Raw genomic sequence first — 21,817 nt, forward strand, 5'->3', positions numbered from 1 at the left:
GCACTCAGCACAAAGCGCTTCCACTCGTAAACGTGCTCGTTTCTTGCCGACCTGATGTTCGGCCACGGCCAGATTTGAAGCCTGGCTTGTAGCTGGATTTTTAAAACGAGGATTTTTCGGAGGAGGGGGGGTCTAGTTTCTCACGTACGAGGTCTCTGAGCTCACGTGGCTCGGACGTGCTGGGTATTTATGGATCTGACGCAACTGCGTCTTCCGTAACTCCTTCCCCCACCAATAAAGGTAGTGGAGAAATAAAAACAAAATGGGACTCAAAAAAAACGTGGTGGTGGTGGTGAACGTCTACAGAGGTAACGCTTCCGATTGAGGAGCATTTGCCAACTTAATCGACTTCTTCTGTATCTAGCCGCCATCAGGTGCTCTGGTCATGCCTTGATCTTGTGGAAGGTATTTTCTCCTAATTTCTTCGGACACGCTTTTTGTCAGAAGGAGTGGACGGTGTCGAATGAAAGGCCTGAGCTCAGCGCTTCGTTGCTGTCCCGCTTTGAGCGGAGGAACAGCTGCTCTGAACCCGAGCCCAGGACGCAGGTGCTTCTGTCCGTCAGAACGGCCCTCAGAGCCTCATCGCTCTCCTCGGCGTCCTCCTTCACATGTCTCGTTTACTCAGCTCCTCAAAGTCCTGCACTCCCACTCGATATTTGGGCTTTTTTTCCGACTTATTGCACATCTTTGGGCGGTAGTTTCTAAACGTATCTAAAATGTCCCTTTTTTTCCCCCAGCAGATTAAAATGATAAATAAAAAACAATATACGAGCTTGAAAATAAGTGAGGAATTACATGACGTGAGGAAATAAGTGAGGAATTACATGACGTGAGGAAATAAGTGAGGAATTACATGACGTGAGGAAATAAGTGAGGAATTACATGACGTGAGGAAATAAGTGAGGAATTACATGACGATTTGACAAAAACCTTAATGCTTTTTTATTGAATGAACTAAAAGGCGAACGTTTTAAATGTTTATAGTTCAAGTTAATTTATTTTCTCTTTATAGCTCTCTCTCTCTCTCTCTCTCTCTCTCTTTTTTTGCAAAAAGCTGTACTTGTTTCCTGGATGATGAAATGTAGCTATAAACAGATAAAGGCTACAATCCTTTTTTTTTTTTTTTTAAGGGTATAAGAGGAATAAAGCACTTTGGGACGTTGCTGCTCCGGGTAATAACAATGTGTTTTTATTCCTTTGCCTAGATGATACTTATTCTAATCCAGAACAAACAACTCGAGCCAAATGCACGAGGTGAAATGAGTGTTGGTGAAACAAATGGCTAAATTTTGGAGTCTAGTCAGACGGCTGGAAAGGTTCGAGGACTCTCAGGCCCATAAAACTCTGGGTGGAGTGTCGAGGGAAGGATTCGGGACGGGAAGTGCGAACCATGTGCGCTACAGATGTCGAAGGCTCGGCTGCTGCTTTCGTTAGGAGGTGAAGGTCGCGTTTTGGCGTTAGACACACGGTGGCGAAACCGGATCGGATATAAGCGCTCCCGAGCGACTCCGCAGGGGAGCCATGGTTCCAACTTATTCACGTCTAGACGTGAAGTCTGACCAAATATAATCGAAAGACGGTTGTGCGGTCGAGAAGAAGTTTCCACAAGTTTTCCAAATGACTAAGTGAATTATGTTTATTCAAAAAAATGTCCTAACTGATGACCCCAAAGGGACGGTACACAGTTACATCGGTCCTTCCACAATTCTTAATAAATACAATAGTATTCTACGTTATATCTCTTTACTATGAGTAACATTGAGGAAAAATGTTTTCAAAGCGTCTCCCATCGTGACCGAAGTTCTCCAGGTCTCAAAGAAACGCCGATTTCCGCTCACCCTCGTGCGCTCTGTAATCTCCACTTAACACAAGATTGACCCCGCTCTAGTGTTTTGTTTTCCCTCAGGGTCTTTCCGCTTCCCATCCCGTTCAATTGAGCAACTCGGTACACCAGAGAGACCGTAGACGACGGCGAGTCGGCGTATTTCTCACCCGTCCACATACGTGCGGCGAAAACCACCTTCACATGCTGCTAACCGATTCGTCGACGCCACAGTTTTCACAGCACATCGATGTACCGTTGTTGAGTCTGAATTATTACTTTATCGCCTTCGCATAAGATCCTGCTCGCTCTTCTCGGCCCCGAGGGTCCGTTTATGGCACGTTGATAAGCTGCATCTTATCTAACTCCCTTGGCAAGAAAGTAGTGAAGGAACATAGCCAGGAACATCTGTAGGATTATTCAGATGGACTTCCATTAAACAATGCTGATGCTGGACCCAGAATGTACTGCATGTGTTGGACAGATGAGGAAGAGGAGGTTTGAAGGCTGTATAGATGTACTGAAGGGCTAAAGCAGTGCCGTAGAGGAGAGGGTTAATTCCTAACGCCTGTTAATAGGAAATCAAAAGGCTTTGCATGTAATGTAGGAGACTGACGATTTCAATAACAAATCTTGGCTGCATGTGTATATTATTATAAGGAGCAAGATTTATTTAACATCTTGAATACATTCTCAGAATTCGGCAAAAGCACTCTGGGGACACGGGGAATTCCTCCCAGCGCAAGACGACACTGTAATAACAAATGCGTCGGATCGTGGGCTTTTGTCGAAATTGCCCGGTTGAAGTTTTATTTATGGTTAAACCATGTAATTACACACCAGCACCCAGGCATGTGCACTCTGAAAACACGTCAGCATTTACAAGCAAGACGCTTAATAGTGAAAGCTCTTTCGGTTGATTTGCGACCTGATTTGCTTGTTCGGTGCTCATCCGGTTTCAGGGTTGATCCAGTTTTTTTTATAACGAAAGCGAACTCATTAAAGAACAAAAGCGCAGAGCGACTAATTCAATCCGGTGTATTTTTATAGATTCTAACAATTGATTATTTAATTTTTTTTTATCCCAAAGCAGCTTCTACAGAGGAACCTACAGAGGAACCAGACTCAAAACGAGGAATCGGCGTGGCGCCGAATGTCGCGTGTATCATAGTTCCATCGTTGTTGAGGTTCTCAAATGTGCTCTGATGGACACTTGAACGCAAAACTTGGCACTTCATGCCAATTGCGGGCCTGAGCCACTGTAGTAGATTTTAGATATAAATCACAGCTCCACAGCTTGATGGTTCTCGAGTTGAACACTGTGCAGTAACTTGATGGATCCCGAGGAGACCATTCTCAGCTCATCGAAGAGAACTCATCCATGGGTAAAGCGGGCAGGTCTGGAAAGAAGATGGTACCTCAGGAGACTGAGAGGGAAATGGAGAATGAGTGGGGGTGAGATGGAGAGCAATTAGGGGCTCTGAGAAGATCACCAATGACCCAAGTGCTATGTAATAGAAGTCTGTGCTCTTTAGAGGAATTATTACCACCTTTGTATTTGTTTATGCAATGGCTAATGCGAAATGAGGTGCTTGGCAGGTTATTAGCGGTGTGACCCATGAAGAATTTATGTGTGTGTGTGTGTGTGTGTGTGTGTGTGTGTGTGCGTAGCTGACTCCTGGAGGAAAGGCAGCTCAGGCCGGTGTGGGTGTGGGAGACGAAGTGGTGTCCATTGGGGACTTCACCGCTGAGGAGATGACGCACGTCGAGGCACAAAATCAGATCAGAGCAGCAACCGACTCCCTCGTTCTGACCCTCAGCAGGTACATTCTCACACACACACACACACTTTTCAGACACGTACTTCATACGATTTTGAGTAAACGAATTGCACGACCTCAATTTACATCACCCTCCAAATTTACAGCTTCAACCCTACTATACATTGTGTTTTCTTCTGAAGTTTAAATCCTAATGAACCGATTACACACCTCACTTCAGCTTTATCTGAAATGTCTTGTTGCACTGGCCCGTCGATGTGGAGATGATGATGATGATCTCCTGCCAGATATGTAGGTCATATGAGTAAATTGTTCGGAAAAGCGATCCAAGAGTCTAGCGAGGTTATAATCGTGCGAAACGTGCTCTTTCTGCTCAAAGGCTTCTGCGGTTACGTTATGAGTAATGGGAGCAGACAGGCTTGGCCGGGTTGTATCGCTCACACACACACACACACACACACGGCGTCTTGCTCTGTCTTTATCCTCGAGAGCTCTGTCATTAGGCCGCCGCTGTTGTTTCAACACACACGAATGATGAAAAGCCTGCACAATGGGCCAAGCCGCACACTTCACTTCTTCTCCTTTTTAGGTATGAGAGATAAATGGCCGCTTTGAGACGCGCTCAGTAATGACCATGCAGAATTTCCAGTGAAGACTAGTGTAAGTCGAAAGAGTTGCGGTGAGGTCAGTACGGGTCATGAGTTGGCTTCAAGCCAAGCCTGAATTTTAATTCTTAAATGTGATTGGTCAAGAGTTTGGTTGCTTTTTTTTTTTTTAATAATTATCGCAGTAACACATCTCCACTGTCTCATCATTGGCTTTTTGAAAGGTATAAAAAGATGGACTATGTAGACAAACATATTGGGACACCAGACTAGACTTTTCCCATCTATATGTCCTTCTTCTCCAAACACAACGTTCCAGGCAGATACTTGAAAAGGAGTTGAACTAGGAGACCAAAACCTGTTCCACCTTGACAATGTCCCTGTGCACAAAATCCAGCTCCTTAGGAAAAGCTCATTAATGCTTTTAAGAAGAGACGGTCTTCAAAAACGGGCGCATGGTCCTCGTTTCTCTGCTTTAGGACTGTTTATACTGCTTCTCTCGGTTTATTGGCGTCGTAAGCCCCCGCGCTTTTCCTCCGTCCCAGAGGACGTCGTTGAAGGTGTGAGTCGGGACTCGTCCGTGTGGTTACTCGAGAGTTTGTTTCGTAAGGACGACCTTTTCCGGGTTGAGACCCATCGCACACGCGTGGGTTTTTGTGTCGAGGGTGTTGGGGAAAATCAGGTACTGGTGTAGGTGACCATGAAGAAGCCTGGGGTGCAGGCAGAAGCTTCTCAAATCCTGCTGAATGTCCCACCGAACATGGTTTTTATTTATTTATTTTTTATATGCCTATATGCTCCACTGACCTAGGATTACTCCGCATTGTTATCCCATCCTGTTTCCTGCAGCCGTGCTCACAGGAAGCAATGCGCTGTGACAGGAAATGCAGACTCACCGTGAGGCATTAGGATATTGTTCGTGTTTTTTTTTCATGAAGTTCTGTTCGTTGCTCGTTTTGCCGTGTAAAATTCATCTTAATAATCGCACGGAAAATGAATAATCCGCTGGAAATTCATCACTAGCGCTGTGTTCCTTGGAGTGAAGTCAGTTTGAGGGGGGAAAAAGGTTCAAAGAATGAAAAATGTACCGCCTTTTACTTTTTTGGGGGGTTATTTATACCACCGATGATTCCTTCCGAAGATCTGGCAGGGTCTGCATCAGTGTGGCGCAAATTCCACACCTCCAGAACACTAAATGTTTGGAATACTTTTGTGAGAACCGACTTCACTGCTCACAAGAGGTTTATTCAGAGCCGTAATCGGAGTTAAAGGATACGCCAATAGATATGCATGCATTGTGTGTGTGTGTGTGTGTGTGTGTGTGTTCGTTCATACACTACACCAGCGCTTAATGTCGACTTCCATTGCAGCTCATTTCCATTATTGAAATTGCCTGGGCAAAGTTCATGTCTCTGGGGTTGCCAGGTTTTTCAGTATCACTCTTGGAGAGGGGCGCGATCCTCTTACATCAGCCGAATATAAATTTTTACTAAAACAATAATATGCATTATTGCAATAAAATGCAGGAGTCATTTGAAATAAACAATACATATATATAGCCACATACACCACATGGGCAAAAGTTTATGCACCCCTCAGCATAACATTATGTACTTCTTCTTTTTTTTTTTTTTCCAACATCCCATTCCACATTTAATGCCCTTTTGCTGCTTTAATAACCCCCAGTCTCCTGGAAAGACATTCTACTAGATTTTGGAGTGTGCTTGTTGATATTCGTGAGCTTTCATTCCGCCACAAGGGTGTTAAAGTCGGGTAGGTGAGGTGAGGAGACCTGGCGTGAAGGTGTTGATTAGGGTTGGAGTTCTAGATCAGATCTTCCACGTCAAACTACGTAAAGCATCTCTTCGTCGTTCGCTTCATATGTTGTAGAAAAGGGAGAATGACATTTTAGAGCGTCCAAAGTCCTCTTATACAATTTAGTGTGTCCAGCTTTATGGGAACAGTTTCTTCCCCAATACTTTTGGTCTCTATTGTGTAAATCAGGTATAAAGATTTGTTTCTTCTCCAACTCGACTTATTTCTGTCTTTTCTCCTTTTTTACTTGGTGTGAAAAGTGCCGACGATTTTATGGCTTCCGTAAATGTTAAACGTCGTCTTCTGGAAAGTTTCACCCGATATTTAGGATTATTGGTATATTTTCTAAAAAAAAAAAAAAAAAAAAGGTTGTTTGCATTGGATTACTCTGAGCTTTTGCAGTACAAGTCTCTTTAAATCAGCTGTAACCATGGAGTTGTTAAGCTTTACTATTGCAGTAACCTTTTTTCCTCTCTCTCTCTCTTTCTCTCTCTCTCTCTCTCTCTCTCTCTCTCTCTCTCTCTCTCTCTCTCTCAACAGAGCTGTCCAGTCTGGAGGCGAACAGAAGGTAAACAGCCGTTTCTTCTCAGCGCTCGCTCTCTTCTGCGCCGTCACGTAGCCTCGTATCGACCAAAACATTCGTACACGATTGGAATTTTTCACATAAACACACACACTCGCTCCTTTCCACATTCACATCCAAGGATCGATGTCTTAAGCCTCGTTTGGCATGCTGTGGTTGTACAGAGGCTATTTATTTATTTGTTTATTTTTTTGCTGCACTACACTGCAGGAGTGTGTTTTATTTGCCACGGTTTTTTTTTTTGGGTTGTTGTGACGTTTGGTTTTTGCACTCCGGACAGAATGCACCATCCCAGAAAGACATTTAATTCCCCGATTTGATTTGAAGAAAAAAAAAGGGATATAAGATTCAGTGTAAACTATGGACTAGGTAAATCTTTTTTTTTTTTTGGTGTGGGTGAAACAGTGACACCGTGTGGCCGCGCTAGAGCAGTGCACACTGAAAAACCTCTGGTTTCCTATTTCAGTGCCAGTTTAAAGGTTAAAGCTCGACCTGTTTAAGGTAGCAGAAAACACAGAGGGTGTGAACTGGCTGAGGTCCAACAGAAATATTGCTTAAACAATAGGGTGTGTTCACTCCTGTCTCTCTCTTGCTCATTCAGGCTGAATAATAGGTGATGGCAGATTTCCTTACTTATCACTTCTTTTGATAAGAGTAATAAAGCGCTATAAAATTGAAATGCAACACCTGGACGCCACCTGTTGAAAAAATAAATCATTGGTATCAATCTTGAGCGAGCATCTTCTCTCGAGGGATTCTGGGATCGTCCATTCTGTGTTTGTAAACGTGTGTGTGTTTTGATCTGCATGGTTTTGTGTCTGTTTCACTGTGTGACCCCTCAGGGATCGCTTGCTACCGCACACGCTCAACCAAAGTACAACTTCACGCCCAGCACGACCATAAACAAGATGGCGCGGCCGTTCTGCGCGCCGGGTAGCAACCCCAGCACAGGGCCCCTCATCAAACCGGTGGCGTACGTTCCCAAGGCTAACGCCAGCGCGACTAGTGCCAGCGCGCCGGTGTCAGGCAGCACGCCCCCTTCTCAGAACGGGTAGGTGATCCACAGCTCACAGCGAGGAGACCGGTATAAACCCGTCGCATATGTTCGACTGCACCACAGATTCAAATGGTGATATTGGGTTGATCTGGGTCTTGAAGAACACCCCCCCCCCTCTCTTTCTCTCTCTCTCTCTCTCTCTCTCTCTAGAGAGCCTCAGTCTTTTGTATTTATTTATCGTCGTCATCATCATAAAGCAGCCACACCATCTCATGCAATCCTCACTCTGTTTTCCTCTCCTCTCTTCTTTATCGTCCCCCGTACGCCGACCCGCGCTCGCCCTCGTCTCTCCTCTTTTAAAGGCGGCAAGAGCTCGGATTTTAACGAGTCCCCACTTTTTTTTATTTATTTATTTTTTTTTTTATTGAAACACTCAAAACAACAGATGTTGCTGGTCAAGTGAGCCAGAACAGGAGGCAATGAATTCTTCAGCTTTGGGGAGCAAGTCAAGTGGGGCCACTGGGAGTTGTGGGGACCTTTGTGTGTGTGTGTGTGTGTGTCTGTTTATAGATCACCGCGAAAAATGCGCTGAGTTCACAGAGTGCTTCTGCTGCCTTGGTGCTGAGTTACTCATCACCCGTACATTGGGGGGGGGGGAGAAAGCCGTCCTGACACATCGTCGATCCGAACGGGTTTATACATGAGGTGGCGACGATTTGATAAAAGAACGAAAAGAAGCGATTCTGTCCAGAAATCAAGACTATTCCTTTGGAAAATCAAAAGCAGCCACGTTTACGCGTTCAGCTCGTTTTGTTGAAAAGCTCACCGGGACGGTTTTTTTCCCGCCGTATACGAAGCATCATAATAGCAGTATAACGGCCTCGGGGGTCTATTCGTTCCTTTCCAAACTGTTACCACAAATCCAGAGGCAAACGATCGTATCGGACGTCTCTGGATGCCGTACAGTGACATTTTACCATCACTCGAACTAGGATTCCCAAACCTGTTCCAGCAGGATGATGCCCCCTTGTGTTGAAGTGGAAAATAAACCCACTTTTGGGATGAGCACAAATTTCGATCACGAGTATTCGTGTAAAACAGATAGTAATAAAGGAAGATTCAAAAGAAAGGGGAATATCTTTTCTCATACTAACTACCCCGACGCTACGACGCCTTCCCCCCAGTGTCCCACAGGTTCTTAGACGTTGTGAAAGATCAGATTACAGAGCGTAATAAACGCGATCATCAGATTTGCTTTCTGGCTGCTTTCAGCTTCCCATAACATGCACGTGTTTTACACCGTACACGCCACACGCCGTGACTCGTTTCACATGGCTGCATCATGATTTAGTGTGCGCGCGTGCGATTTCTACAAAAGATATTAATCTCTCTTTTCTATTGCTTTTCTTTATACAGCAGATGGAAGTTATTGACAAGTTAGTATCATTTCTTTTGATCTTTTCCTTCTTTCTGGGCTGATGGACAGACGCGTGTTTCTGTGATCAGCCGTGTTTATTCCATCCTGCTTCATTGTTCTACCTTTTATCTCCTTTTTCAGTAGAGGAGAGGGATTCTATGAAGCTTTGTACCAAGACAAGTAAGTTGAGAGGGGAGGAGGTTGTTGCTTTTGTCAACCAAACGGTGTGTGTTGGTTTGTGTATTGTGGAATTTTTTCTTTTTTTTTTTTATTTTTTCCCTTGGTTTTTTTTTGGGTATTGTCATGTGACCAAATCCTGACAATACAGATCTGAGTGGTATGAATTAGGGGAGTGTGTGTGTGTGTGTGTGTGTGTGTGTGTGTGTGTGTGTCTATCACTCGGTCTGTCTGTCTGTCTTAATGCATGTCTAACAGTCTATCTCTCTATATCTCTAGCCCTCTATCTGTCTGTCTTTCTGTTTCTTTACATGTCTGTTTATTTATTCCGTATTTGCCACGTCTCCGGAAAGTCCTAGTTTTAAACCCGAAAATATTCTAGTTGATGGGAAATTTTCTGTAAATCTCTGTTCCGTCACTAACGACGCTAACGTTACCCTTCAGGTGTTTAACCTGCTCGTAACCTATGACCAGGTCAGGAGGTAAAGTTTTTTGTTGTTGTGTTTTTTACACGTGAAAGCAGCCTAATCTCGAAACATAACAGATCACAGTTCAGGGTCACTGCCTTCTTATTAACCCCAGTTTTATTACAGTGGGTCAGTGGCATGTCATTTAGTCACTCCGATGGGATTCGAGTGCGAATGGTGCACCCTAGTGGAATAAATATTAGAAAGCCGGAAAGCTCTCCGTTCGGCATGAACCAGATTATAGATGAAGATAAAGCGTGTAGCATGTTGTGTGTGTGTGTGTTAGGGCAGTGTGCATCCTCGGACGTTAACACACCTGACTCCTCCACGTAGGTACGGTCTGCGGGCAGAGAACGCCCCGTGCTTTATCCCAAACGATCGCAGTAAGAAGCGTCTGATCGAGGACACGCAGGACTGGCAGCCTCGCACCGGCACCACACAGTCCCGTTCCTTCCGCATCCTCGCCCAGCTTACAGGGACTGACTACAGTAAGACGCTCACAAGCTGAAACAAACCGCACTAATCCTTAGTCCTCAAGACGGACCGATCAGCTGCTGTCACGCAGCATCGCAAATCTCTGGTGAAACGACGTAGGCGTAGATTATCCAGATGTTCCATTGCGTGCATACCCATTTAATGGCCAAAGCTATGCGTACACCTGACCGGCACACCCAGATGTTGTGTAGATTAGAGTGCAGAGCTTTTTCTTTTGTGAAGACTTTGCACACAAATGCCTCTTAGACGATTCTAGGGCTTGTAGTTTGGGGGATGAACCGCATATTGGTGTGATGGTTAAGTGCCAACAAACTACAAGCACAGAATCGTCCAAGAGGCACAAACCTCATACCAGCATGACGATGACTCAGTGCACAAAGCGTGCTCCATGGAGACATGAAGATGAATCGATAGACAATTCTGGACTTTTAGTTCTTTTCAATATAATGCAATTAAACAATCGTTGTGCAAATGTCTATGTACAGAAGCTCCTCGCTAGATTTCTGATCAGTGAGACAGAAGAGAAGTCCAAGAACCATCCAAAAAGAGCTCCAGAAAGACTTGGAGGCAACAGATACATTTTGCTCCACACGTTTGCTTCACGACATCCTCGTGTCTTTTTCTTCATAAGGAGACCCACCTGCTGCCCCTGAAGTCTTTCTGGAGATTTATCTTGCGTGATCTTTGGGACTTGGGCTTTATATCTGATTCATAAATACAAACAGCTGCTTATCGGCGTACTTTATAAACCCCACAGCTCTCGTTTAGTTCCTGAAGGTATCGGAGGACTCGTGCAGAAATCCTGTCGCCATGTTCAGCTAAAGACCTCCACCCGCATGTCGGCGCGAGACTAAAAAGCGTTTGTACAGGTGATCTGATCTGATGTCGGGGGGGATTGAACTGTTTAGGAGAAGAAAGCCACGTCTAATCTCCGCAGCTTTAGGGATCAGACTTGCTGTGTGTTTGATCAGACTTGAATGACTCTGATCTGACCTAGTAAAGCGGAGTTTTTCTTTTTTTCTTTCATGTAACTCGAAAGAAACCTTTGTAGTATCTTTGAATATCTGCTGCAGCTTCACTGTGCCGAACAAAAAGTACACGCGCTCCGCCTCGTAGCAGGAGCTCTCGATTAAGGAAAGACGCCAGAAACGTTATGCCATGAACCCGGACTCTTTTTTTTAAAGTACTTTATCTAGGGGGGGGTTTTCATATAATTGCGACTTCTATTGCCCTTCATATTAATACCTTCCATGAATACCAAACATACAAAGAAAACATCATGATACTGAGAAAAACCCTGAAGTGAGTTCATGGTTTAGAGCGCCAATAGACAAGATGACAAAACTCCGCCTGCTTGTGAGCGCTAATTTGCATATTTAAATATCTTGTATACTCTATGCAATTGTTTTCCACAAACGAATTTGAATATTATGCAATATTTCTATTCATCGTGTGCCTTTTATCGAAAGCCAGTGATAAATAGGACCTGACTAGCGTGTGTGTGTGTGTGTGTCGTGCTTTTCTCAGTGCAGGACCCGGACGATGAGACCATGAAAAGGTCCAGGTAAATACCCGCAGTGGAAACTCGGTGTGGCTCTAATGAAGTGCAGTGGAAATCGCTAACCCGCTCGTTTTCAAACGTCGCGATGAAGGCCGGCGATGTTCTCGCGTGATTTTATAAAGGGTCCACTGCATGGCGTGTGCGCTTGTATTTTCAAGAACATTTGTTCTATTTCCATTTCTTATTGCGTGTGTGGCTGTCTTGTTTTTTCTTCCCTCCTTTCTTTCTCTTTCTTTCTCTTTCTTTCTCTCTCTCTCTCTGTGTGTGTGTGTGTGTGTGTGTGTGTGTGTGTGTGTGTGTGTGCTGGCTGTGGCAGGGAAAAGTTCCTCACGGAGATTCAGAGCCCTCGCTATGCCAGGCTGAGGGATTGGCACCATGACAGGTCCGCCCGCTCCCTCAACGTCAAGTCCTGAACGCCCGGGCGTCACGCCACACCCAGCCCGAGCCTCACGTCATACCAGGGCAACACGGCGTGCCAGTCACAGGCCTACGCTGACCCCGGTGATGCCTGGGATGTTTAGGGAAGATTAAAATGATAAAAAAAAAAACTAACAAAAAAACACAAGAAGTAACGCAACCTCGAGAGTCCTTTAACCCAGCCTGAGTGTGGTCTGCTGTAGAGTTAGCACACGCTCTCTCCCGTGTTCCTACACACGAGTCTTCAGTACAGCTAGTCTGAGGGAATTGTCAGGTACTGGACTGTGTTCACTCGACTGTATAGTGCGTAGTTCCTTCACCTGTTCCTCTTCCATCTGAATTTCTCATACTTCACTTCCTCTTTCTGTCTAGATTAAAAAAAAAAGTTTTGTCTCCTCTGCTTCTTTTCTGAACTCATCAATCATTAAAAACTTGACTTCCTTCCTACTGTGTCCTATTATGATCTTTATTTTTTTGTACATTTCATCTCAAATCTTCCCGTCGTACCGTCTACCTCGCTAACCGTAAGCCTTAACGCTCGTTGTTGAGGGACCGTGCTGCTTAGAGATCTTCGAGTGCCAAAAATAATAACGTTCCTGCGTCTGGATTACGTTTATAGTCCAAAGTGTGTATGAGTATTACTATGTGCCTTTCAGAACAGTCTATTCCACATTGAGTCCCCATTTGCTGTTAAAATAACCTCCTGCTGGGAAGATGTTCCACTAGATTTGGTGGAGATTTGTGTGAGATTTCATTCAGCCACCAGGGTGTTAGTAAGGTCAGGTAGTGATGTAGGTGACGTGAGGAGGTCTGGGGTGCAGTCAGAGTTCACATTCATCTCAAAGGTGTTCAATAGGGTTGAAAGCTCTTTAGCAGGAGATCCTCCAGTCCAACCCATGTACAGTGTATCTTCAGGGTTCTGGCTTTGTGCAGAGGAGGATTGTCATGCTGGAACAGGATCGAGTCTCCCAGGAAGATTTCACTCCGCCCCATCCATAGACGTCTTGTACAATTGTGTGCCAAGATCCCGAGCTGCGTCCTGATTGGCCGGGCGATTAAAAACGCTCTTTGACCGAAGGAACATCAGATCTGTTAGTACTTTTTGGTGGCTTTTGCTGTTTATATTTACATGTTCTCATTGAGACATTAAATACACTCCATGGCCAAAAGTCTTCTCAGACTTTTCCAGCCATTTGGGGTTCTTTCCCGAACTGAGAGCCAAACCTGCTGTTACAGCATGACCTCGTTCCTGTGCACAAAGTCGGCTCTCTATCTGGTTTACATGGTTCTAGAGCTCCGAAACTCAACCCTATTGAACAATGAATTGGAAGTCCGACTGCACCCCAGGCCTCTTCACCTCACCTACATCAGTACCTGACTTCACTAACACCCTTGTGGATGAATGAAATCTGCACAAGCACACTTCAAAATCGAGTGGAAGATCTTCCAAGAAGAGTGGAGGTTGAGTGGAGACTAAATGTGCAACGGGACGTTGAAGGAAAAAAAAAAAAAGCAATAGAATGCCGTATTTGGGATATTATTTAGCTTTGCATGATTTGTATTCTCACAGCAGATTCCTGCACTGTTCAGCAGTGTCTTGGGTATAAAAAGGGATTAATCGAAATTACACTTAGTTTGATGATTGACAAGTACACTAAAGGCTACCCCCCCCCCCCACTCCCCCACCTCTCTTCTCCTGCGAATCTCTGCTCAAGCCTTTTGAAAAGAAACAAGGAGCCGAGTCACGCCCGAGCGGTACCGACCGGTTTGGGTAAGCGCGAGCTGATTAACGGTAATCCATGGAACATTAATCAAGCCTGACTGTAGTGTCCTCAAATACAAGACGGTCTCACACACATATACACACATTCTCGCATTCCCTCACACACGCAAAGAGAAAAAGAAGGAACCCGTGAAGTAAAAGTGATGTATGAGGCTGGCCGTTAAGGGCGAGGATCATTTAGCATTTGGAGGACGGCGTATGAATAATAGCGACGAGATATCAATAATACTTCCACGGGAACTTTTTATAAAATATTTATCTGACCTGAGCTTTCAGCGTGGAGGGTGAAAATCGTAGAGATAAAACAAATGCGGCGTCTGGATTTATATTGGTATCGTTGAAAGTTCGGAACAAACTTTTCTTCATGAGCAGGTTTATGCCGGATTGCAACCATATGAGGGTCCAGGTGGAACATTAACATTTATTCATTTTGTACCGCTGGAGTTTTATCCAAGACGGCAGCTTCATTGTGGTGCCAGACAGTGTTTCCACTATAAAATATTTGTTCATAGCTTATGAGGGAGATTATGGCTTCGTATTGGTGCCATGCCAACCATGGTGGGTGTTGGGATGAGTATTGGGGAAAGATGTTAATCACTAATGACGAGCCGCTGGCAAATGTGGGAAAGAAAAACGCCCCGAGTGTTGATATGAAGAAGTAACCTTGAGAAGAACCAGACTCAAAAAGAAACCCCATCGTCATCACGGTTGTCCCGACTGTCCGTTCATTACAGTTCGATCATTGTTGAGGTGTTGATTCAAACTGCGGCCCTGAGCAATTGTAGCAGACTGTTTATAACAATTACAGTTCTTCATTTGTTCATGGATGGGTCTTCAGGCTGATCATGTGGAACCATCTGCAAAGAGTGCTCTCCAATTGAAGTAATCTCCATCCAGAGGTCGTGTGTGCGAATGAACCGGGCAGAGCTGAAGATTCAGATCTTAGTCAGAAACTTTAATGACTAAAATGTTGCAGCAGACATGATCTAGACATACACGCATTTTACGTTTTCAAGGGCCGTCTAGGGGACGGCATGACCATACCCGTCCACCTTTTTTTAGGAAACCAAGTTGGACTAAAACGCTTCACGGCGTCGCCTCGATTGTCGCGACGAGCCGCGTCTCAAATCGAGGCGTTCCACGTTCAAACTGTAATAACGTGCACACACACGGTTTAAAGCGAGTCTAATTCGTTTATTCCTCGCTGCCGAGATTCTCCAGGAATTTCACGTTAAATCTCAGCAACGCATTCGCAAAATAAGTCGCTTTTCAGCAGGTATGGTTTATTTACAACGCTGCGTTGACTGAGACGGGAAAAAAGGTGTTGCGTTGTGCTTCGAGCTCCAGGGACTCTGAAGAACACGAAAGGTTATATTAGGTACAGAAGAAAGCGTTGCGGTGTGAAGCAGGGAGGCTGGGAGATTCAATTTTAGATGCTGATGCGTCTCAGACAGAGGCGGATGCCTCGATCAAAGGAACGGAAACAAGACGAAGATAAAGTCAGTATCCACATACCTGCGTGCACGTCAAGTTTAAATAGACGCTCGAAACGAAAAGCAGGACGAGAAGTCAACGTACAGAATGAAAACTTTCATAACGAGAAGGGTTTTTCTTTGTTTGTTAAATGAGGGAAGGACAATTGATGCCACCACTAGTCTAGAGAGCTAACTTCTCTTACTGACAGCTAAAATAATACACGGCGAGGACTGTGATCTTGTTCTGGAGGCAGGGATGGTCATTTGGCCCGCTCTTGTTTGTCTATGATAATGTGCTTTAGATATTGACCACGTGTCAAGTCAGACTTTTTTCATTTTTGACCTTTTATTACTAGGTCAAAAGTTAATCCATGACGCTCCACTCAATCCGTTCCTTAATTCCGCGCCCAAGCCACGCATCGCGTCGCGAGCAGGCGGGAAAGAGGCCATGCTGGCGAAGCTGCAAAATGGTGCCAGGCACTGCTGTGTAAAGCCGCTCCTCTGTGACCAAACTGCAGACGAGTTTTCAGAAGGACAGACGAGCCTTCACCATCTGCTTGTCCTTAAGCGAGCTCGGACGTGTGCGTCAGAGAGAAACCCCTGCCGCTCCTACTCCTGACGAAACCCCTGGCTCGCTCGAGAGGAGAGAGAAGCAACCTCAGCCTCGTACAGCACCTGCGGGACGCCCTGGATCGCAATTTCAGCAGACGAAGAGCCTTCCAATGGCCAGAAGTTTCATTAGGAACCGTGCAGGAAAACGCACACAAGTGCGCGGTCGGATACTTATCGGACCTGTGCGGCGGCGGCCCGACGGATGGCTGGCTCTTATACTTAGTTGTTTATGTTGACGTGTATCCTTGTCATTAGGAACATTTATGTAACGAAAGCCAGAAATTCGATATGACTGTAATGTAAGGCCGCTCAGGTCAGTAGAATATGCGAGCTTATGTACCGTGGGGGAACATCATTAACCTCCGAGCTCGTTCTCTGGGACTCTAGACCAGGCCGCTGTGTGTTCATTATGAAATGATTAAACCTGCAGGATGTTTGGGCCAGACCTGATATTGGCCTGTAACATTTCTTTATTGGTTTGGAGCGACGTGCTGGTTTCCTGCCAATCCCGATTCTGAAGATCCTTGTTTTCTCTCTCCACAGCCACGGAGTGACTCCGTGCCCCAGCAAACCTGCTTCAAAGCCCGAAGGAGCTCGAGGTAAAGCAAAAAAAAAAAAAAACTCCCCCATAATCACACATTACAGTGATTTTCCCATCACATCCTCTTCTTTCAAATCATGTCTGTCCTTGACTATCATTCTACCATTTCGCCATTCAATACACTTTCTAAAATAAAATAGCCGACCCTTGAAAATGTTCAGTTTCTGAAAGGAGGTTGTACAAAGCCTGAACGGAGCGCCGTCCTTCTTCAAAGACAAAGAAATCACAGATGAAAGCTTGCACCAAATTGATTTGCCACGATTCCTGAGAATACTATAATATAAAAGTGTCTTAATTGAATAGGAGGTCATTAGCATGAGCCTCTTTCTGTTTGTCGCCCCACCGTGCAGCTCCGGCTGCTAGATCTTCTGGACCGTCGAGCCGCCCTCCCTGGGTGACGGACTCGAATTTCGCGGAACGCTACCGCCCGGATAAGACGAGCACGGTGGTGACGCAGCACCAGCAACCGGCGCAGCCGACGCCCGAGCAGAGCCGCAGCTCCATCCTCCAGGCCGCTCAGCAGAACCCGGAACCTGACTCGGGGCGCACGCCTCTCTGCACCGCATGCAACAAGATCATCAGGTACCCCCGCGAGCCTCGGGTCACACCACCTGACTTTTGTGTGGTAAACTTAAAATAGAGACAGAGTCGATATGTAGTTGATCAGGCGAAAAGGTAAAAGGTCAAATCGCGTTTTACACCTTTAAGAGTTTGTAGCAGTTTCGTGGATTCCCTGAGGGGCCCATTGACCGTAAAAAGGAAACGTGTGTGTGTTTCAGAGGTCGCTACGTGGTGGCTCTGGGCCGCTCCTGGCACCCGGAGGAGTTCACGTGCTGTCAGTGCCGGGCCGTGCTCGACGAAGGCGGCTTCTTTGAGGAAAAAGGCTCGGTCTATTGCACCAAATGCTACGACAACCGTTACGCCCCCAACTGCGCCAAGTGCAAGAAAACGATTGCGGGGGTGAGCGAGTTTGTGTTTCTTTATCTCTTTATTTAAATTTATAAAACCTACCATTTATATCCTCAATGGTTCAAATAGGGGCAAGCAGGAGGTTTTTGTACTTTCTTTTTTTTTTTTTTCATTTTGGTTTATCGATTTTCCTGCATGAATGTGAGCGAGAAAAGCGATGGACCTGCGAACATATTTTTATCCCCCTCTCTTTCTCTCTCTCTCTCTCTCACCAGGAGATCATGCATGCCCTGAAGATGACCTACCACGTTCAGTGCTTCGTGTGCGCCGCCTGCAAGAGGCCCATCAGAAACCAGGCCTTCTATATGGAAGAGGGCGAGCCTTACTGCGAGAGAGGTGAGAGCCTAGAGACCGTCCCTGCAGAGCCCTGGCCTTTTGAATCGCTCGCACTCTGCTGCTCGGATGTGTGCATTAAAGCTCCAGTGAACATCGGACCGCCCCACTGAACATCGGACCGCACTCGGATTCTCCGGGGCGAACGATTGATCGCTTTGAGCTTTTTGCTAGTTTAATAAAATCTATTCTTTTTTTTTTTTTTTTAATTGAATAGTTTTTTTCCGACCTTTTTAATCTTTTCTTGTGCTTCCTGTTTATCCGTGTGTGCTTTTAGAATTTTTGTGCGGATCCAGCTTTCGGTCCTATCTAACACGGCCAGAAATACGCGTGCGAGGGTTATTATTATTATGGAAACGAAGCGTCCGGTCAGTGCATCTGTGGGGTTTTTTTTTTTTCCCGGCTCAAGTGTTCCTGTGTCAGCATTCGGTTAGAAACCAGGATTTGAGTGTTGATCAAATAGCTGCAGTCTCAGCATGTGAGGAAAAAAGCTCCGGCGTTCCGTAAGCCGGAGACTTTAAACCACTAACTGTAATGGAAAATCAGGGAAAGTGCATTCAAGCATCTGGAGCTGTTTGTGTTTAAGCCTCTGGGGCAATAAGCGAGGACGTGGAGAATCAGTCCCTCCAGTGTTTTGCGATTTTGTGATTCGGGACACAACGCGAAATCGCGAAATGCCCGGCGTTTTTTTCCGACTTTGCATAATTCGCGTGATCGATCGAACCCTCAGATCAGAGCTCTGTAGGAGCAAGATCTTTCTCTCCAAAGCATGTAAACCAGATCTTCAAGGAGCTCACTTTGTGCACAGGGGAATCACCATGCTGGAGCAGGTTTTGGGTTTCCAAGTTTAAGTGAATGCAACATTTTATTATAGCGCCATCTAAAGACGTCCTGTACAATTGAGTCCCTCCAGCTTTGTGGTAACAGTTTGGAAAAGAACCACATATAGCAGGTCAGGTGACCCAATACGTGCACAATATTTCCAATCTAACATCCAAATCCAAAAGGAAGTCAAATGGAATTTTCAAGTCTTTTCCTAGGAGGAAATGTCCACATTTTTGCAAATGATAAATAATTTGAGCAACATATTCAGAGCTCTCGGACGGTCTTAGTAGAAAGTGGGTGAGGCAGAAAGGGGCGTGAGAAGCGCAGGACATGTGGGATTCCCGTTTCCTGTCACTCTTTTGTTGCTTTTGAAAAGCACCTTGTGATCCATATAAACTTTTTGGAGTGTAGCCACTGACTTATTTTATATCCTGGTTGTTCCAGAGTCCCACAAACTCAAATAACTCCAAAAAAAATTAGATTGCGAGACACTATCTCTCTATCTCTCTCTCTCTCTCTCTCTCTCTCTCTCTCTCTCTCTCTCTCTCTCCCTCTCTCACACTCACACACACACACACACACACAGTTAAATTTTCAATATTTGACATTTTGAGCCGAAAACATTTTAAATATTGTTTTATTTGTTCATCGTTTTCAAAACAAAATGTGAACGAGAGCAAAGTACATGGACAACAATAATAAACACTTTTGTGTGTGTGTGTGTGTGTGTGTGTGTGACCCTTGTACAAGTAACGTCATACATAATACTGAAAACATAATAATGTGATAGTGTTAATTATAAAGGCAGAAAAAAACGCAAATTATCTGGAAAATTACCAGCAGAAAATTGGTGCAATATAATAATATAATGTGGCAGGTTTGATAAGGTTTTGTGAGTCAAATGAAACCCCCCCCCCCCCCCCCCTTGACTCAACTCTTGCTTCTTGTATGCTAATCAACTAATGAGGTTTTGTTTGTTTCCCCCACAGACTATGAAAAGATGTTTGGTACTAAATGTCACGGCTGTGACTTTAAGATCGATGCGGGCGACCGCTTCCTGGAAGCTTTAGGCTACAGCTGGCACGACACGTGCTTCGTCTGTGCGGTAAGTCTTTTTGATTCATTCGCTGCTTGTAGCCTCGTCTACAGGCTGCCCATCCCTCACAATACCTCTCTTCACCGCCTCGAGACCCCAGCCACCTTTTTTTTTTTTTTTTTCCCCCCGCTCGTGCCCGTGTTTGTCGGCTGAACAGACTCTAATGGAATAAACGGCGTCTCCCTCCACTACCGCCCCTTTTGCCCTCCCATTCTGAAATTGATTAGAATTCCCATTCACTCACACTCCACTTTTCTCTTCTCTTTCTCTTCTCTATCTGTACAGCTTTGCCACGTCAACCTGGAGGGCAAGACGTTCTACTCGAAGAAGGATAAGCCTTTGTGTAAAGGTCACGCCTTCTCTCCACTCTAAGGAGCCGAGATCCAGCGCTCCAGAGGAATCGAGGCAGGACAGACCGACACACAACACCGAGAGAATCCTGTAGCAAAGGGGTTTTTAAAATCCGCTCAAAATCTGTGTGTAGTCAAGAAGCCAATTTTTTAATACTAAGAGTTAAAAAAAATAAATAAATAAGTCTGCTGAGAGAAAACCCCAGCGATCTCGATCTTGTTGTATTTAAACGAATAAATAGTATGAAATGATGTTCATGGGTTTTCTCTCGACAGATAGAATCGGGTCAGTTCACTCCAGGAATGTCAGCCATTTTTTTTTGTCCTTCACAGAAGAAATAAAATAAAATTAGCATAGCCACTACGTTAGCATTTCATCCCGGTCAGTATTTATTTGGGGGGGGAAAGGCAATTTGAAAAAATCTAGAGATTAACAGCATTTCAGGATTCTTACTGATAATGATGTTGGATGTAGATGTAAATTCCAGGCAGTAATAATGCACCATAATAGTTTTTGTCACTGTGGGCTTCTAAATGCATGCCTTCCTCTTTTCTCTCTCCCTCTCCCTCTCTCTCTCTCTCTCTCTCTCTCTCTCTCACTTAGATTGCACCCCCTTTTGTAGCATACATAATATGCACAAAAGTATTGGGACACCTGACTTTTCCAGCCATGTAGTTCTTCCCCAAACCCAACATCAGTACCCTATTTTACTAACACCCTTGTGGCTGAATCTCCACACACACACTCCAAAATCTAGTAGAAGAAGAGTGGAGGTTATTATAAGAGCAATTGTGGGTCTAAACATGGAGTGGGATGTTCGACAGGAACATAGCAATCTTACAATCAGGTGTCCACAAACTTTTGTCCATATGATGCACCTGGGCGCTCTCGAGTCCTGGTTTCGAAACCTCGGCTCAGGGTCAGCGTAGCACCGTACGTCCCCAGACGACCCGCCGCTCCTCCGTCCCCGTGTGCTGCGGTACTTAAAGTAATGGCAGACCCGCCTCGGAAGAAAAATGAGCCTCTGGCAGCCGAGCAGCACTGCATTAGCGCTGATTGCGAGAGGTTCGCATTGACCCGAAGCGACGATCTTTTACGTGCTTCCCATACCGAGCACACCGCGAGTGTCTGCTCTAATCCGACAGGTACCTCTAATTAACAAAAGGCTTAGGGCCTGCGTGAGCCGAGCTCAATTTCTGAGGAATGAATAAAAAAAAAAAAGATCAGGGAAAAACGGATGGACGCGCTATCGCCTCTTATCAAAGAGCGCACGGTGCCGCCGTGATCAGACGCCGTGGTTTTTCACCTTTATTTTATAACTCTGGCATCTGACCTCCTGTTGATGGAGCCTGATCCTGCTTCAGTGGGCAGCGTAGTCATTAGCAGCAGTGTGTCTAAGTCCTGCAGGCCTCCCCTCGGCTCTAAAACCCCATTCCACTAATTACAAGGTCGTTAAGGGAAAACCTGCGGCGTTTTTCAACTTAATCCGCAGCGTATGTGGGACCGTGACGGGCTCGGTTTCTCGCGCGGTTATTAAACAACATCCATACGTCAAGAATGACAACCGTTACACTCTAATAATAAAGATCCTTCGGAGGAGGAGCGTCTCAGGCGTTGTGTCCGCCCGAGTCCGAT

The 21,817-nt window shown here is 45.3% G+C and overlaps 1 protein-coding gene and 1 long non-coding RNA gene across 3 annotated transcripts in view; both read left to right on the forward strand.

Annotated features, from left to right (window-relative positions):
* pdlim7 (PDZ and LIM domain 7) overlaps nt 1–20,850 on the forward strand; it is a 29,292-nt gene extending 8,442 nt beyond the window's left edge. For both annotated transcript variants that reach the window (XM_083566450.1, XM_083566449.1), the window contains 9 exons: nt 3,494–3,645; nt 6,564–6,591; nt 7,449–7,657; nt 16,551–16,606; nt 16,959–17,190; nt 17,388–17,568; nt 17,793–17,913; nt 19,725–19,840; nt 20,117–20,850. In XM_083566450.1, the coding sequence (XP_083422576.1) occupies nt 3,494–3,645; nt 6,564–6,591; nt 7,449–7,657; nt 16,551–16,606; nt 16,959–17,190; nt 17,388–17,568; nt 17,793–17,913; nt 19,725–19,840; nt 20,117–20,203 (1,182 nt within the window). In that variant the 3' untranslated portion in view covers nt 20,204–20,850. The remainder of the gene's footprint in view (nt 1–3,493; nt 3,646–6,563; nt 6,592–7,448; nt 7,658–16,550; nt 16,607–16,958; nt 17,191–17,387; nt 17,569–17,792; nt 17,914–19,724; nt 19,841–20,116) is intronic.
* LOC310740063 lies at nt 1,051–2,804 on the forward strand. Its single transcript, XR_014537557.1, has 2 exons — nt 1,051–1,608; nt 1,966–2,804. It is a non-coding gene; the product is annotated as an uncharacterized lncRNA (long non-coding RNA).
* Nucleotides 20,851–21,817: the final 967 nt, after the last annotated feature.

The sequence above is a fragment of the Silurus aristotelis genome (genome assembly GCF_946808225.1).
Source record: "Silurus aristotelis genome assembly, chromosome: 17".
NCBI lineage: Eukaryota > Metazoa > Chordata > Actinopteri > Siluriformes > Siluridae > Silurus > Silurus aristotelis.